This window comes from Stylophora pistillata, chromosome 9 (genome assembly GCF_964205215.1).
Source record: "Stylophora pistillata chromosome 9, jaStyPist1.2, whole genome shotgun sequence".
Taxonomy (NCBI): domain Eukaryota; kingdom Metazoa; phylum Cnidaria; class Anthozoa; order Scleractinia; family Pocilloporidae; genus Stylophora; species Stylophora pistillata.
This window is the reverse complement of record NC_142527.1, coordinates 26374133-26390810: the sequence shown is the minus strand read 5'-3', so window position 1 is coordinate 26390810 and position 16678 is coordinate 26374133. Positions and strand designations below refer to the sequence as shown.

Below are 16678 nucleotides of genomic sequence, written 5' to 3'. Positions count from 1 at the left end.
GAGTGTCCAAAACAGGTCACGACTCACGAGAATCATTAGACGCCCGTTGGAATGTATCAGACAGTTCAAAGCAAGTGTCTTTTTTAGCCAAGAACGAGCCAAGAACATTCTGTGGAACCAAAAGGTCACGAATATGCACCCATACGTGAAGTACTTTTGAATATACTTGCCTTTTTGCTGATTAGTATGACTTTACAATCCATTTCCAGCATAGAGCAAGACGAACGAGCTATACTCAAATTCTCTCTAATGAATAGGTGAATCAAAATAATCCAAGAAAGCAATGACAAATCTCAAGACGAGAAAGGATGCCAAAAGAGTGACAAATTTATTGTGATTGACCAGGATACCGAGCAATTCGCTCTTAAAATTATGAACGACTAAGCGAGGGATCCTCCTGTGTTCTAAATTCCCTGATTTACCCTCAGCTCTATACGTTTTTCTACGATTTCCAATCTTTTAGCTATAAATCACACATTTAGGAGACAACGCGGACGGAACAATAAAACAGAACCACTAGTATTATTTCAAGGCTTATTGAATGCAGCCGATCAAAATTTAGAAATATTAAAAGACCAAAACAATTAATGTCATTCAACAATACAGTTTCTTTTTCTTTTTCTTACTCTATAAATCGCATATTTAGGAGATAACGCGAACGGAACAATAAAACAGAGCCACTAGCCGATCAAAATTTAGAAATATTAAAAGACCAAAAAAAAAAAATAATGTCATTTCTACAATACAGTTTGTTTTACTGCGACCGAGAGTTCTTCCATCTCTGACTGAACAATACGGCAGTCAATTTCTCTGGATTGTTGTTTTACACAAGTCATCAGTGAGGTGATGGAGGCCCCTGCTATCAGCACTACGCCCGCAGCGTAAAACGGGATAACATATGAGCCAAGCTTGTCAGCCATGAGACCTATCAAAAAGTTTAACAAATATCGAAAGGTCATTCTGTATGTTCAACAATAACACTGAGTGGATAGTAGGTGGTGGAAGTTAAAAAGAGACAGCCTCCGACCCAACGTTAGCTTCAACTTACCGACTAAAGGAGGTCCAACACTAGCGCTAATCCCTGCAAAAAGCATTATATAACCCCACGCGCGGTTCACCATGTGATGTCCCACACATTCCAATACAAGCAGAGACTGTTGCCCCGATACGGCCCCATCCATGAGTGCAAACCCCATTAGTGGTATCAGTATGGAAAGAAACGACCCTGCTGCAGGAATGCATATGATACATAGTCCACTGATGGTGATGCCCCCCTGGTAGAGGTAGAATCTATTCAAGTATGGAGAGTCTCCCAATTTGCAGAAAAGATGGCGACTGATGAAGGAAGCTATAGCCATGTAAGTGTATAACAAGGAAACAGTTTCTTCGGACATATGGAGTTCTTCTACGCAGTATTTTGCCTGGAAATATACGATGATAAAGGCTCATCAAATTTAATATTTCATGATTTATGATTTGCCGATAATGAACCCACCAGCTAGTCCATCTACCTGTCAGCACGCCCATCTACCTACTTTTCCAACAGCCCTACTCTCTTCATGAGTGTAGTCTGTCTGTCCGTCAACCATTTTGTTAGTCTTACAAAACCTCAGGAAACTCAATCGTAAGCAGGTATTCTTTCTTTCCCAGCCTTCACCTTGTCTTTCTACCACTACATCTATTTTCCCACCGGATTACCTTTCTGCCTACCTGTCTGTCTTCTGTTAGTTTATTTTCTGTTTATCCCACATGCATTTCTGACAACACAAACTTCTACACCTCCACATGTTTCTTTTCTATCATGAGGTGATGATGAGGTAATTCAACAATGTCAGCCTAAAATCTCAAACTGCTTCTTACCAAGTGTATAGAAGGGACAAAATAACTCATATTAATGAAAACAAATGAAGTAAACAAAATCAGGAAAGGGCGATTTCCAAGCAGAGATGATGTTTTTGATTCTTCTCGTTTTATTCCATAAGAATTGATGTCGCTGTCGTCTTCCTTGAATTTCTTAAGAGTTACAAATACAGTTGCACTCAATCCGCAGAAAAAGAACAAGATTGCGTATCCTATCATTGTCCCCCGCCATCCAAACGTACTGAGTAAAACGCGAGTGGTTTGAGAGAAGACAAACATGCCAATAGCTGGCGCTGAGGCCACAATACCAACAGCTACTGACCGCCATTTTACGAAATGCTGCAGAATCACCAAAACAGAAGAATTGAAAATCAATCCATGCCCAACACCAGATATTATACCAAACGTTAGATACATTATCCACACATGGGAACTCCATGAAGCAAGGGTAAAACCAATAATTCCTAAGAGGGATCCCAGAATAGCAGTTAATCTGAAGCTGAAATGATCGCTGATGAAGGAGGAAATAGGAGCCACGAAAAAAGAGAACCCCACGTATAATGTGCCAATCCATGCTGCAATGCAACAGGCCGAAGGTTAGCTTTTAGTAGAGTAAAAAAAAAAAAAAGGGAACGACGAACATTAAAGAGCATTGTGGGTACATGAGGCACAGGTTACTGACACTTGGTAGTGGTTTAATGTTGGATGATGGATGAAGACGGGTAATGGATCTTGAATAGACATGTGCTAAAAACCAATTGCAAGCGTCAAGCGATTCCAAAAATTACTTTGGTGTTTTAGTAGACAAATTCTCCGAGCTTGTGCATACCATAATATCGCTCGATAGTCGACATTCAGACATTCTACGTTTCTGATCAGACTGCTGGGCACGGTCTCAAACAGACTAAATGCCCGGCAGTTAGAAATTTTCCACCTAAACGCCTTTGAAAACTTCGCACTAACCTACCGAGTATGTTCGATGTTTGTTTAGAAATGATGGTTTTTCAGTGGTCGAGCTTGAACGTACCATACCAAAACACAACAAAATTATAGTTTTAGGAATCGCATGACATTTCAAAACGAACATGTTATATTTCAAGGAAGTGTGAAAGACGCTTTTGGTGGATTTCTTATTGCCGGGCTTTAAGTCTATCTGAGAACGTTCCCGGCTGCCGCCCAGTTAACCACACGTCACCGTATTTGTAAAACAAAAGACAGAAAGATCGTCAAAGATTGAAGTGACTAGAGCGGATTACAATTCTAAACGATACGAACTTAAACGCACAATTAACCATGTTGGTAAAAGTGCAAAGCACAACGGAGTTACTGGTCAGCGGAAAACCAAGCTGGTGACGCAAGAAGAGCGCAAACAACACACAAATTGAGTTTAATTCTTTCATACATGTTTTATCAATTTTTATATCAAATTTTGTATTTTTATTCTTTGCTTTTTTCAAAATTCCGCAATGTTCTGTCATGTTCCGGGTTGTACCAGTGTTCTAGTGATTCCTGTGTTCCTTAACACATGCCTCTTGAATGTAAGTGCCGTGAACATATTTTTTTATCGTTACTCTAGTCGCGAAGTCGATGTTTTGTACTCTTGTTACTTAGCTTCAAAAGCATCCATCATGAACGGTAGTAGAAAATCATAACTCTGAAAGCAATCCCCGAACAAACAACAACGAGCACGGTAAAAAATTGAATTCACTGCACGTGCATCCCGCACGCTTATATCATTTTATTATAAGATTAACTCCGTGGGCGCACGTGTACTCCACACATGCATTCTGCACGCACATCTCGTTGAAAAAGTGAATCCATGGGCGCACGTGTACTCCGCACGTGTATTCCGCACGTATCATCTTGATGAATGAGCCGTGTACATAATTTTTATTTTCATTACTCAAAAATTACTATTACGAAATTGGTGTTTGGCACTCTTTTTACCTACCTGTTTCTTGTCGAGTGGCTTCAAAAGCATCCATCAAGGACGGTAGGAGTAAACCGTAACTAAAAGCAATCCCCGAAACAACAACTACACTTAACAAAGATGCCGCACAAACAAGCCACGATCGACAGCCATCCGGTTGGCATCTTGAATTGTTTTCCAGCGCTTTCCACGCGTCCTGATGGATCTGCTCACCCTGTCGTTTCAGAACCTTAGACATCTTTGAATCGTCTAGAGATGCTGCTCTGAACACCAAAAAATGTAATTCTGTAAAGAATCAAGCCGTAACTATTACACTTTTCGTCTAAAAACCAACTACCGCCGGTAATCATAACAAAGATAGGTGACCTGACGTAACTTCCAGTTCAACAAGTTTTCAAGGTATTAGTTTTCAACTGGAGGTCTTAGTTTACGAGACACCAGATATTTACCGCTATTGAGCCATCTTACCATATTCGGATGATAAAATACAAAAAAAATATCCTATGGCATTACATTTTGTAAAACGGGGCAAAAATTCGGCGGACGAAAGTGTAAAAAAAATGGGAAAACAGATCTAAACGATCTAAACTTTGAATTTTTGAATCCATGGGCGCACGTGTACTCCGCACGTGTATTCCTCACGTATCACCTTGATGAATATGCCGTGTACATGATTTTTATTTTCATTACTCATTACGCTCTTCAGATATTTTGGTTATAAAGAAACAATTCCGAATAGTTTCGGTACTTAATGCAGTGCCCAGATGAGGTAGTAGGATATATCTAAAAGCTATAGGCCAAAATACCGGGAAATTAAATGATGGTGGAATAAGAAATCGCTTATTCGATTGTTTAACATATGATATGAGCGGACATTTTGATAACTACCCGCAATTTTCCACACCCTAGCGTGGCTCCAAAAAATACGACGCAACTCGCAACAAATACGCGCGCATTTTAAGAGTGATAAACCATCGAAGAAGGTGTACAGTTTTTCTGTCGCTAAAGAGCGCATGAATATTCTTTTTTCTTAAATTGAATGGTGTCTCGCGAACTAAATTTAGCTCCATTGTTCGCGTATCGTTAGTACAACAATATTGTAGAAGCTTTGAAGCTTTGAAGTATGTTGACTTACATTCGAGAGTGTTGAAAATCAGTAGAGAGGATCGAAGGCAAGTCCAGAGAAGTGTTTCAGGATTTGTCCGAGGCCTGGTTACCGCAATCTCTTGTAAATGGTTTCTGTTTTCCCGAAGCCGAGCGAGTGATGCTAGTGTAGTTTCACCGTATTGTTCGTTCAGTCAAGCAGTTCACAGTTAATCGCACAGCGGGTTGGAAATTAACCGTCCCAACCGAAAAGGGCAGATTAGGAGCAGAAACCTGTCATCATATGGCCATCGTGTTCAAAGTAAAAAAAAGGATACAAAGCTATGACATAATAACTCAGTCACAAAAGTAATATCGATATATTGATGTCCTTTTCAAAGTGATTGCTGACCGACCTATGTTTTAAAATATTATTCATAAATTACTAATAGAAGTATATACCTACCTTCCGATCCAAACTGGGAAAATCCCACAAGTAATATTTATAACTAAGGTAAATGTTGGTGAGTACAGCGCTCAAGTACTATAAAGGATATTGGCAGTTCAAACAAACAAAACCAAAAATTGAGTGAAATCAAATATAAGTTCCGTTATAATCCACTCGAAAGTGAAACGAAAGTCCTATAATTCACATTCATTGTAGTTACGTAATATAGCGAGTCGTATGACTCCAGGGAAAAGCCGCACAACTAGCGTGCGACACCAGGCAAGAGATCTCATGGTAGTTCTTTGACAGATATTTATGACAGTTTGGATTGGGTGCGTTCCGTATGTTCATTAAATCAAAAAGAAAAGAAAATTCACCACACTGCTGGTAATCTGGCCAATTTAAAATTTGACCGGCGGCTTGTCATGAAAACACAACCTCAAAAACGTTTTCGTCCCCTTTATGAACTAAATATTCCCGTGTTGAAATTGTCCCACGAAATAAAAAATACCAATGGATTGTTACTTACCTAAAAATTTCCCAAATACATCTACCAGGTTAAATTCAAGTAGAAATGGAAGAACGTAAAAATATGTATGTTTGACTGCGAGCGAATTGTTGATATTTTCAGTGCACGTGTAGCGCAACAATAACCGTAATACCGTACGACTAAAACAACATCGTTTTCTTGGCCAAACCTGTTACTAAGAAACTGCCAAACCTGTTACCGTGTAGGATCTTGTATATGCTGTTTAAAACGTCTTTTTAAAGAATGAGAGCTCCATTTAAAACGTTAAAGGGATTTTTACCTACCTAAACGACTACAGCATAAGTTAAAAGGTATAAATGGATAAAAATAGATGAACCGTAAATCATTCATTGAAAGCCAACCGATGAATTTCCGGTGCACGTGTAATACGCTAGCAACAACAAAGGTCAATGAAACGAAGAAAGAACCTTTCAAATCGCCAAAATTCGCGGTCTTCTGCAACAGAAACCTCAGCGAACATTTCAGGTAGAATTTCATTTTTATTTTCATCATACTTAAGAATACTCGTTAACATTTAGTGCGATGACAAGAGGCTTTCTTATTCTCCCATTCAACGTATTCAAAGGTCACATCGTTTGCATGGGATTCCTGTGTGTCATTACGTTATCTAATTGGGATCGTTTTAACACCCAATCATAGGCTCAAGAAAGATTTCACGCTTTCTTTTCTTCTTCTCTACAAAGAAAGGGTATGGAAGGACGAGGTTCACCTGGTAGAGTCCACATAGTAAACATCAAAAAGGGTGAAGAAAAGAAAAAAACAAAATGACAAAATAAAAGAAAAAAAATCAAGAAAGCCGCCAACGTCGAGATTTGCGTAGAGTTTAAGTAGACGTTTTCGATGTTAATTTGCCATTCTCGGAATAAACAAGACCAAAAGCGAATCGCTAATAATCTATCCAAGCCCCTTCGCAAGAGTGAGATTTCAAGACATACCAGTTCCACCTATCATACAAACATCTGCAAAGAGGGTCCCCCATAATTTTTTCGTGAAGCGTGACTGGGCAATTTTCTTGTCGTAAATCGTTATTTAATTTTTTTTTATTCGTGAATAAAAAATTATGAGATCTTTTCATGTCCACGTGAGTAATTTTTTTCTTATTTAAACATGACTCGTGAATGAAGAGCTGAATGTGGTTGGGTAAGGACAGAATAATTCAAACGGATTAATTTGTGAATTTGTTTTTTTATTTTCATGTCCAACGCGATCGTTTTAAATTTTGCCTGAACGTGAAAAAAATTTGAATATTACGCGTGATGCATGAAAAAGTAAAATATTTTTACGTTACTGAGTTTGATAAGGAAGTATAGAGGGCCCTCTACAAACAGGTAATCGACCGCAGTACCTGTGCCATTAAATTTCTCCTTGGGAGGGGGGATACGGGTACACGTTGGTTAAGCTATAACAAATAAATAAATAAATAAATACATGTTATCGCACAGGCGGCCTAAGTGAACTGTGTGTGATTTCGAGGTCTAAAAGGTTATCAAGGGAATACCTAACATATTAAGTTTGAATTATAAGCGTAAGCGTGGGCCACTAAAAGAAGGAAAAAATTATAAAGAAAAAAATTAAAAAGGAAAATAAAAGCGAGGAATATAACCTGTTAAGTCTCCTTACCATTTTTCCGTGTCGCTTTGTCGCTTAAGGTCGTTTTGACGCTGTTTTGGCGACTTTCATTGCAACGTGATGAGTTATGCTATTAGCAACTGTGTATAAAATATATGATTTAAAAACAGTTATCATTTGTGTCTGTCCTACTGCCCGTTATTACAATGACCAAAACATCGTTATAAGAATTTTGCTCTGATTTTCTTAAAGACGGTGAAACATAACCAAGAGATTGTCTCTTGACATAATTTAATCTAAAAATGTGCGTGTAGTGACAAGACGGAACTGAGGTACGAGTACATAGAGTTACTGCAAAACACTCTGAGAACGCTGATTTGAAATATAAATTCAATTCGGTCTCAAAGATGCTGTTTTCCCTTGACTCATTTCATGATACTTGAACCATTGAATATATTTTATTCAATATAAACAAAAGTAGCAAGCCAGGTGCTTGTAAATCACCGTCAAACGTACCGGTTTGCTTTGTAATTTACAGTAATCAGGAAAGATGTGCCGGTTTGGAAATGTTCTCGATCCTTAAGATTGACCACATTATTTTTCTGAACCATGGTCCATAAGACTTGTTATTCTGTTTAAAACCGTGCAAAATAAGCCCATAGGTGTTGCTTCGAAAAAAATATTACCTGACAACGTTCTTTCGAATTCAACATCGAAGTCATTAGCAATTGTTACTTTGGTTTTTCTCTTAAAAGAATCTCTTCAATTCAGTTCTTCTTGTTGCATACAGGACTTATCTCAAACGGCGTTCATGGCATAGCAGATCTAGAGGCCTAACCTAACGGATGAGTTGAGTGAATTATTTTCTTTTTCCACAATGATGTCGGTATATTCCACTGATTACTGTTGCAGGTATAAGGAAAGCAAGTTCGGCAGCTTCCTTTGCGACCGTCATCGGTTTCGCGTAGAAACAATCCGCATCTTCCACGGCGGGTAAGGGATTACTCCAGGTATATTTTTCACTCTCAACAAGCTGATCAGGTTCACCGCGCAGGTCCATGAAAGCTAGTTTGAACCATTGAAGCTATTTTAAAGCATTCTTTTACTGTTACTGCATTCCTCATTTGCCTTGATGCAGATATGTCATACGCGGTGTTCCTGCTGGAAGATGTGTAAGGACAGGTACAGCATGAAAATCTGATGTAGGGTATGTAACTTCTCTAATTAGTCGGTACCTTCAAGCGGCTTTTCAGTAACTAAAATCACCGAGTCAGTCATATTAACCAGGAACTGAGGTAATAAAACAGTTAGGTAGTCATACCCAGCCGGGTAAACAGTGCAAATGATTCTCAGAATTATCCGGCCAGTATAACTGATAGTAAGTTTGTCAGCAAATGCCGCAGGACAATCATCCAGTCATCCATTAATAACTCAATTAACAGTACTAGTCGTTTTAAGTGTTCCGAGAAAGTCAGACATCTAGTCGGTAACTAAATTGTACAATATTAATGTCATCGCCTGCACATTTCCTAATTTTCGATCGATTTATAACTTTCAGGATTTTTGCAGACTCACAAATGCTCCAAGAATTGAAAAAAGATGACTCAGTTGACACCATCATGTTGGCCAAAGCCAGAGAACAAGCTTTGTCTAAGAATCATGGCTGGTTGACATAATGGCAGAGAAAGATCATTTAACTATGTCTAGGAAATATTTGTACTCAGTCCGAACCTTTCATCCTTCTCCCACTTTCTCAGACTTCTATATCTAACACTGAAAATGAGAAAGCCTCGAACGTATGGAACAATTGTTTTGATACATACTTTGTGGACAAATCACACAATTTTAAACGACGTCGACTCAAAGCGTTCCTCGAGTCGTTGCTTTCTAGGTTATAATTTGTATCCTCGAGTAAGGGGCCTTGTGCACGCTTTTAGCTATATCTTTTTATCCCTTCGATGATTTTTTTTTTTAATTCTCCAATTTCAGGGGGATAATTTGTGCACCAAAGTTATGCAATAAAAATTGTAGGTCACAGTGCTCGTTCAAGAGCTAAAGACATGGCATCTCTTTGCCTAGTCCATTTAGATTGAAAAACATTACAATATTTAACGTTCCCGGACTGCGCGCGCGCTTATCCACCTGATTGCGTGATTTTTATGCGCATTACAGGATGCGCAGCGCAATACTGAGGAATCACCTTAATTCGATTCGCTGATGATCAGCACTTTTTATTTCTTGCAGAATATAGAGGTCAATGGGAAAAGTTGTTCAAAACACAATGAAACATCAGGAAAGGGAGGAAACTATACGTAATCTAAGAGGTCAAAAACTATCTTCGCCATTTCTTTATTATTACATGAGTTGGTTTTTAGATATGTCGCATATATTGTTTTCCAACCTAAATCTGGTTCAAGGGGCCTGTTTCCCGAAAGTCCTGCTACCGTAACCACGGTAACTATACGGACCCGTCTATGAAACAATGGTACGGGTCCTGTGTTGCATTTTTACGGGACCTGAATTGCATTTTATATTTCAAAACTACCAATATCTCATTGCTAATTGACGATATGGCAAGGCAAAAATTAAAGTTTCAGGCCCGATAACCAGCGAGACTTTCGGCAAGGATGCGAGACCTGGCTGGGTGGTAGTGTGATCTTTCAGGAAAAAGATACTTTACCCCCCAATTGACCTTTCCTTCCCCTCCCCCCCGGGCGTTGAATGGGTAGCAGCGAATTGCTAAGGAAACCTGACAAAAGACAAGGGGGGGAGGGTAACCTTCGAAGGACGAGATTATTGTATAGGAGTAGATATACTCCTTATCGCTTCAATCATGTCCTCAGAACTTGAACGGTAGATTACCACGTACAGGTTGTTATAAGGCCAGCTCTTTAACCTTTACAAACCAACATCAATATGCGTATTCTCCATACTGTTCTCTATGCCTTTCCAATGGTTTTGACAGGGAGAATTTGGTTAACAATCGAGAGCCATCCTGATGGTCATTACTTGCATGATTGCAGTGATACTGTACATTGAAATAAGATGCCAGTCACTTTCGGGATTACTAAGCAGAGGGTTAACCATATGACAGCTTAGTAATTTACGATGGGAACCCCTTTACCCAATGTGAGTCTTGTTATAAAACGAGCACCACTGCACTGGCTGACGGCAAAACAAGGAGTAATTTACCATGTGAACCCCCTTATCTAGTGCGTCCCTTGTTACAAAATGAGCATCCCTGCACTGGCTGACGGCAAAACACGTTCGAGTAATTACAATCGGAACCTTTTGCCCATTGCGAGCCTTGTTACAAAATGAGCATCACTGCACTGGTAGACGGCTAAACAAGTTCGAATAATTTACAATGGGAACTCCTTTATCCAGTGCGAGTCTTGTTGGAAAACGAGCACCACTGCAATGGCTGATGGCAAAAAAAGGTTCGAGTTGATGTGGATCACCGTCGATTCCAGGAGCTCTCCACTCTTAGACTTCTAATTTATTCTTCTCCTATATGACTCTGCTGAGAAAATGTGTCGATCACAACAAGGTTGCAACTTGAGATGGTATTTCCAACTTGATGGTTCACGTGGTACCCTTGACATGCATCAGCGCATATTCAGTATGGAACAAGTCTGTCGCAACTGTTTATTTATACGAACACTATCTCCAGAAAATCAGTTTTACAGAACGGTCAATACGCATGGGCTACGCTAAGAACTAAATGTTTCGCTTCGTACTTCCTTCTCTCGCGTGCAACCAGAAAGAAAACATAAACAAAGACAAAAAAACTTGCATTCCCGAGAAACGCTTCATCAAGATTTGTAAGAAAGTGTACTATTTTAAGAAAACTGTGGCAAACGAATCGTTGATTTCAAACTGATGAACTTTCTTGCCGTAGATAACGAAAATATTCTATTTGACAACCATAGCAGCTGTCGAATTTTTCATTTTTTTCTTTCATTCCTTTTTTTTTATGTGGCATAGAATAAATAAAAAACTATACAAAATCATACGCAAAAATTGTTTGAACAGAACAGTTCGAGAAGGAACAAATCACAGGTTATCACAATTAAGTTGAAACATAAAATGATTAATGAATAAAAATAACTCTTGCTTCAATTAGAACCTTTTATGCTTACCTTACTTAATTAACTGGTTAGGATCGGGAGTGGTTAGTAGCGTTACAGGGAATTTCTAAGGCTGTCTTACTTTACTGCTTTAGCGCTAACGAAAAATTTCCACATATACGGAGCGACTGCCCCTGTCTTTTCCTATAAAGATCGTTTTTCAGTTTTGCGTGATCTGAAATACTCTGCAATGAATCCTTTTCTGTTGTTTGTCAAGTCCGTTTGAAATTTTATCCACATTCGATTTCCGGTTGATACGAACTCACGCGTAGGTTTAGTCGATACCTGTCCGCAAACTCGTCCCAGTAATGGCGCAGTATTATTATTTCCATTACGGATGGCGACGTAATCGTACCCACATAACTTCTCATTTTCAACGTCAAACTCCTTGAAGCGCAAGTGAATAATATATCCAGACCGAGTAGTCAGTCGCCATGAGCACCGAAGGCTTGATTTGTAATCTTCGCTCCCATAACTTGGATGAGAGAAGAACTGACGTTTGTTATTTGACGCATGAAGGTTTGCGCTGCACACTACAAAAACAAAACAAAATAAAAATAAATAAAGTAAATTAAATGCAGAATGAGTTGTGTAAAATCGAGCGTTTATTTTCTTCTTTATGATTAAGGAAAAGGGAGATACCAAATTTATGCAAAACATTTGTGTAGGTAACCATGGTCGCTCTACGAGCTTGGATATAACTAATGGTTGAATGTTCAGTAAGGCAAAGCAGGGGAGCTAGAAACAATTCAAGCTAAACGGCCTTAAATCAGCCTAGAAAACTCACAACGTGCAAAGGAACAAACGACAGAGCGATGTAAGTTTGTTTTAATTTTAAACCAGTTCTGATTTTCAGGCCAAGGATGCGACAGTTCAGTCTCGTGCAAGGCTTAATATTTTCCGGCCTTTCGAGCGACAAAGATATATCGACATATTTACAGACGCTCATTGTATGAACTTGGAATACCTGTGGAAAAAATTATGAGCGGTGGAAGAGAACACTAAGAGCACGGATGAGAACCAAAAACGAACTTAACCCAAATGTAAAGTCAGGTTGTAGGGAATCGAACCCAGGCCGCCATGGTAAGAAGCCGTGTGTTTCCCTTATACCTCCGTCTCAGCTATTTCTGCTGAAAATTTTGGAATATAATGACTCACTTGCAGTGTACTGTGCTCTGAATCCTTTCTTGTTCATCACTTTATCGGAATGAAACTTCACAGACATTTTATGAGCTCTGGAAAAATGAATATTTGCAGGAGTTGTCGTCCCACAATATCGGCCGAGGCTATCAGCTTGTTGGCCTGTGCCAGCGAAGACTTCAACGTAGTCAAAAGTGCATTTCTTACCATCTTCAATATCGATTTCCTAAAAGAAAAGTTGAGATGTATTCCAAACTTTGATTCAGAAAACGCAATGATTTTGTGGAACTGGTCGCTCGGGCTCTTAGGCAATAAATATACCATACTTGGAAGGTAAGCTGTATGTGACTTCCTGGCGGGACTACAATTTTCCATGTACAATCTCTGTTTGATTGGTAAAATCCTGGGTAATTTGGAGATGTTATTTCACTAGATAAGGCTGTCAAGGTACCACCGCAGCCATTTACTGGAAAAAAAAAAGATCGAAATCCATTTACTAAATAAAGGAAGATTCTAAAGAAAATTTTAACTGGTTTTGTTACACACGTCTGACAAAGGAAAAACCTGATTCATGGTCCCTCACAAGGAATTTAACCCGTAACATTCGAATTTCGCGCTCTGTTGCTCACCCAATGACCTCCTACAAACAACTCGGTGGTAGCGAAAGCCTCTACTAAGTTCATTAGTGACAAGTGTGTTAGGTCAGCGATGTAGAAGTGATGAGAAATTAAAGTAAGGTGACTAAAAACTAATTATGATCATAGCTAATCGAAGTTCTGATTGAAGAATAAAGAGAAGTGTGATTCATTTAACCTTCCACACGCACAGTTCTCACTATTGATCTAACCTCAGGCCCTCGGGATGCGCGGTCCGACGCTTCTCCACTGAGCTACGAACAGGGGAGCCCGTTAGCGAGATAGGTCTCATGCTAGATTCATATGTTGAAGACTAGCATTAGTAAATTCCAATTTATGACTAGCACCAAAGATGACATGATATTTCTAAAGTGCCACGTTTTACTTAGGTTTAGAAGACGCTTGATTTCGGACAAGCGACCTTGCCTACATGATTCTCACTTTGCTGATAGGAATGAAAAGGTCATAGGACAAAGACAGGTCTCAAAAAAAGCTGTCACCTCCTCTACAGCTATGATTGTCCTTCTGTAGAACAAATCCTTCTCTACAGGAACAGATGTAACCGCCAACTGTGTTCTCACATTTTTCCTGGCATCCACCGTTCTTATTTTGACATTCGTCTTTATCTACAGACAAAAAAGAAAAAAAACTATACATTAGTGGGCATTCTTGAAAGCATATTTAATAAACCATATGGGATTCAGTAGAAGGGACTCCAATATATAAGACAAGCTGGCTCGAGTGATGGCGCTAAAAAACGTATTTCAGATTCGCCGAGTTATGTCTTTGAAACTTTGAGGAAATCAAACTTGATAGCGAACACGAAAAAATGAGGCACGAAGACGTGTGTGTGTGTGTTTGTGTGTGTGTGTGTGTGTGTGTGTGTGTGTGTGGGGAGGGGGGGGGGGGCTAATACGAATTTGGACCCTTTCCACCCTAGCAACAGTACGTACATTCTCCATACTCTCACCTCACCTCTACATTTCCTTTGGTACTGACAAGGAAATATGTTTGACAATCAAAGTTTCTTAAGTTGCCGATCATTTCCTTTATTCTCATGAGCTTAATGAGTGCTACAGCTGTCTTAGTGTAAGGAGGAATTCGATTTTGATCACTCTCAGGATTTAAAGAGGTTACAGCATTCTTCCGAGCTGAGTGAAAAATGACTGATTCACTTTGTCCCCAAGGAAAGCCTCCGGCCTCGTTAAGCCTCCAAGGAAAATCGAAACAATTACCTCTCGACTGTTCATGAATGTATAAGGTCCTTACACTGATCTCTATTCTGCGTTGGTTACCTGAGTGATATACGGCTGAGAATCCAACTCGAGTTTGAGTGTGATCTGAACGAAACGCTACCCACATCAGGTTGGATGAGCTGGTCACTGGTTGAGGAAGCTTTCCACCACAAAACTTTCCAAGAACCTGGTCGTTCTTGTCTTTTACTTCGACGTAATCGTAACGGCAAACCTGGATGATTCAGCAGTGAAGCAAAAGACTTTGTCAATACACAAAATTTTAAAGTTAAATTATGACAATAAGAGGAACTTGAAGGAAAACACTCGCCTCTTGTTCACATGATGTCCAACAAATTTCGCATTTTTGTACGCACCCGTGGTGGAAACACTTAAAAAGTCTTACGATACAACTATAGTAACTTTAAACTTTTACAACCAAAGTTCATTAGACTCATTGTTTCTTTGTAAAGGCCATGAATCAAGCCTGGAAGTACAGTATAGCCAAATCATCTGAGTAAGGCTGTTGTGGATGACAAGGACTAAAGCCCATAAGATTCTAGAACGACTTTGACCACGCCGGAAAGCGCAATTTGAATTCAAGGTTAAGTTTTATCAAACTGTTTAAAAAATCTGTGTACTCAAGGGCATTCCTGTGTCATTAATGAGCGTCATACGTTTCTCGGTCATTGATTCCAGACCAAATTTAGAACTTTTTGCTGAAAAAATGTATAAACTTACTCCATTCACATCTCCCTCCAAGTGAAACTTCTCAAACTTCAGTGATATCCTTTGTCCTTTAGGTCCAATGATTTTCCAAAGGCAGCGTTTATTCTTGGGATAGTTGTCCGGGTAGCTTGGTGACGTAATGCTACCGTTAAGAGCTATTAGCGTTCCCCCACAGACAGCTATGTAAAACATCATTAAAATTAGACACATTTACGAGCTCATGAACACTTGTGGTGTTTGCGCGTATGATGATGAAGACTTGTAAACTAAAGCAGAGTTACCATAAAGGTCAGTTACCACCCGAACTGAATATTGCAAAGAACCCAGAGAACATCAAAAAGAGAAAATACCAGAAGCGCGGTGAAACGCGAATGGAAAAGTTACGATCAGTTGGTCGAAGGGTGCATAATGCTATTCACCGGATAAATCTCCCTCCAGCCGATAGCTTAGTAGTATTTGCTGTATAAAACATTGTCTCTTGGATAATATAATCTGCAATGGGTCGTGTATGATTGGATCTGAATATGCGACAAGGTGTTACAAGTTTTTTTTTGACCGGACAGAAAGCGACGGGAATCAATTCAATATAATCTTGCTTGACTTTCACCTCACTTTTGAAATTTCCCGACTTGCCAGTAAAATGGCAACATATGTTACCTCTGCCCACATCCCTCGCGAAAACACCCAATTTATCATCGCACGGGGCTGGACATTGGTCAAAAGTCATCGTTAAGTGACTATCACCGCGGAATATTTAACAACTATTCACCTCAGTGGAGGTGGTTAGTGGTGGATATTTCCCGAGCCGCGAAGCGGCGAGGTAATTATCCACAGCAGTTGTTTTAGCATATACTAAAACAGTAAGATAATATACACCACCGTCGTTATTTTGAGTGATTTCTTCGCTTGTCATGGATGTAAACCGGGACGCCATTTTTTCCCGAGTTGCTCGGAGGTAAATAGCAAAGGATATTGGGAGTTCGACTAGCCAATCAAAGCGCGCCTTCAACGCAATCCACTGTCTTAGTATATACTAATAAGAGATACATGCAACAACATAAGAATCATTCGTGCCCAGGCAAAATAATGTAAACTTTTATTTTGATTTCAAATCTCCAAGACTTAATGAGTGCCCGGGCCAAACTAACATATGAGCATTTCTACCAAAAGGTTGTGATACTAGCGTTCTTTTCATTTCTACGCCGTGTTCCTTGCTATACTATTTGTCTCGCTTACCTTCGCAATCTTTGTTATTTGATCTTAGCTCGTACCCAGGGTGACACGAACATCGATGGCCACCAATAGTATCAACACAAATCTGTTGGCATCCACCATTGTTATTTCTACACTCGTTCGTCTCTGAAACATGTCA

General features: G+C 39.4%; 2 protein-coding genes and 1 long non-coding RNA gene across 5 annotated transcripts in view; 1 reads left to right on the top strand and 2 right to left on the bottom strand.

Moving 5' to 3' along the window:
- Positions 1–520: 520 nt before the first annotated feature.
- LOC148724066 (monocarboxylate transporter 10-like) lies at positions 521–5327 on the bottom strand. Its single transcript, XM_088732478.1, has 5 exons — positions 4926–5327; positions 3812–4075; positions 1861–2435; positions 1049–1421; positions 521–925 (listed from the first exon to the last, which is right to left on the bottom strand). Exons 2-5 carry the CDS (start codon positions 4026–4028, stop codon positions 738–740), a joined length of 1353 nt encoding a protein of 450 aa, XP_088588604.1. The 5' UTR covers positions 4029–4075; positions 4926–5327; the 3' UTR covers positions 521–737.
- A 523-nt stretch (positions 5328–5850) lies between these two features.
- The window catches only part of LOC148724064 (uncharacterized), a 31849-nt gene continuing 21021 nt past the window's right edge, over positions 5851–16678 (top strand). The window contains exons 1-4 of one of the 3 annotated variants that reach the window (XR_015991480.1): positions 5851–6336; positions 8353–8433; positions 8579–8647; positions 8999–9905. This is a non-coding gene — a long non-coding RNA (uncharacterized LOC148724064). Of the gene's footprint in view, positions 6337–8352; positions 8434–8578; positions 9906–16678 lie in introns of those variants that run through there. The other 2 variants (XR_015991479.1, XR_015991478.1) reach the window with 2 other exon arrangements.
- The window catches only part of LOC111327880 (tolloid-like protein 1), a 47024-nt gene continuing 41420 nt past the window's right edge, over positions 11075–16678 (bottom strand). The window contains exons 9-15 of the mRNA XM_088732476.1: positions 16543–16665; positions 15319–15485; positions 14641–14812; positions 13846–13971; positions 13037–13176; positions 12729–12936; positions 11075–12103 (exon numbers count right to left, since the gene is read on the bottom strand). Coding sequence (XP_088588602.1) covers positions 11715–12103; positions 12729–12936; positions 13037–13176; positions 13846–13971; positions 14641–14812; positions 15319–15485; positions 16543–16665 — 1325 coding nt within the window. The 3' untranslated portion in view covers positions 11075–11714. The remainder of the gene's footprint in view (positions 12104–12728; positions 12937–13036; positions 13177–13845; positions 13972–14640; positions 14813–15318; positions 15486–16542; positions 16666–16678) is intronic.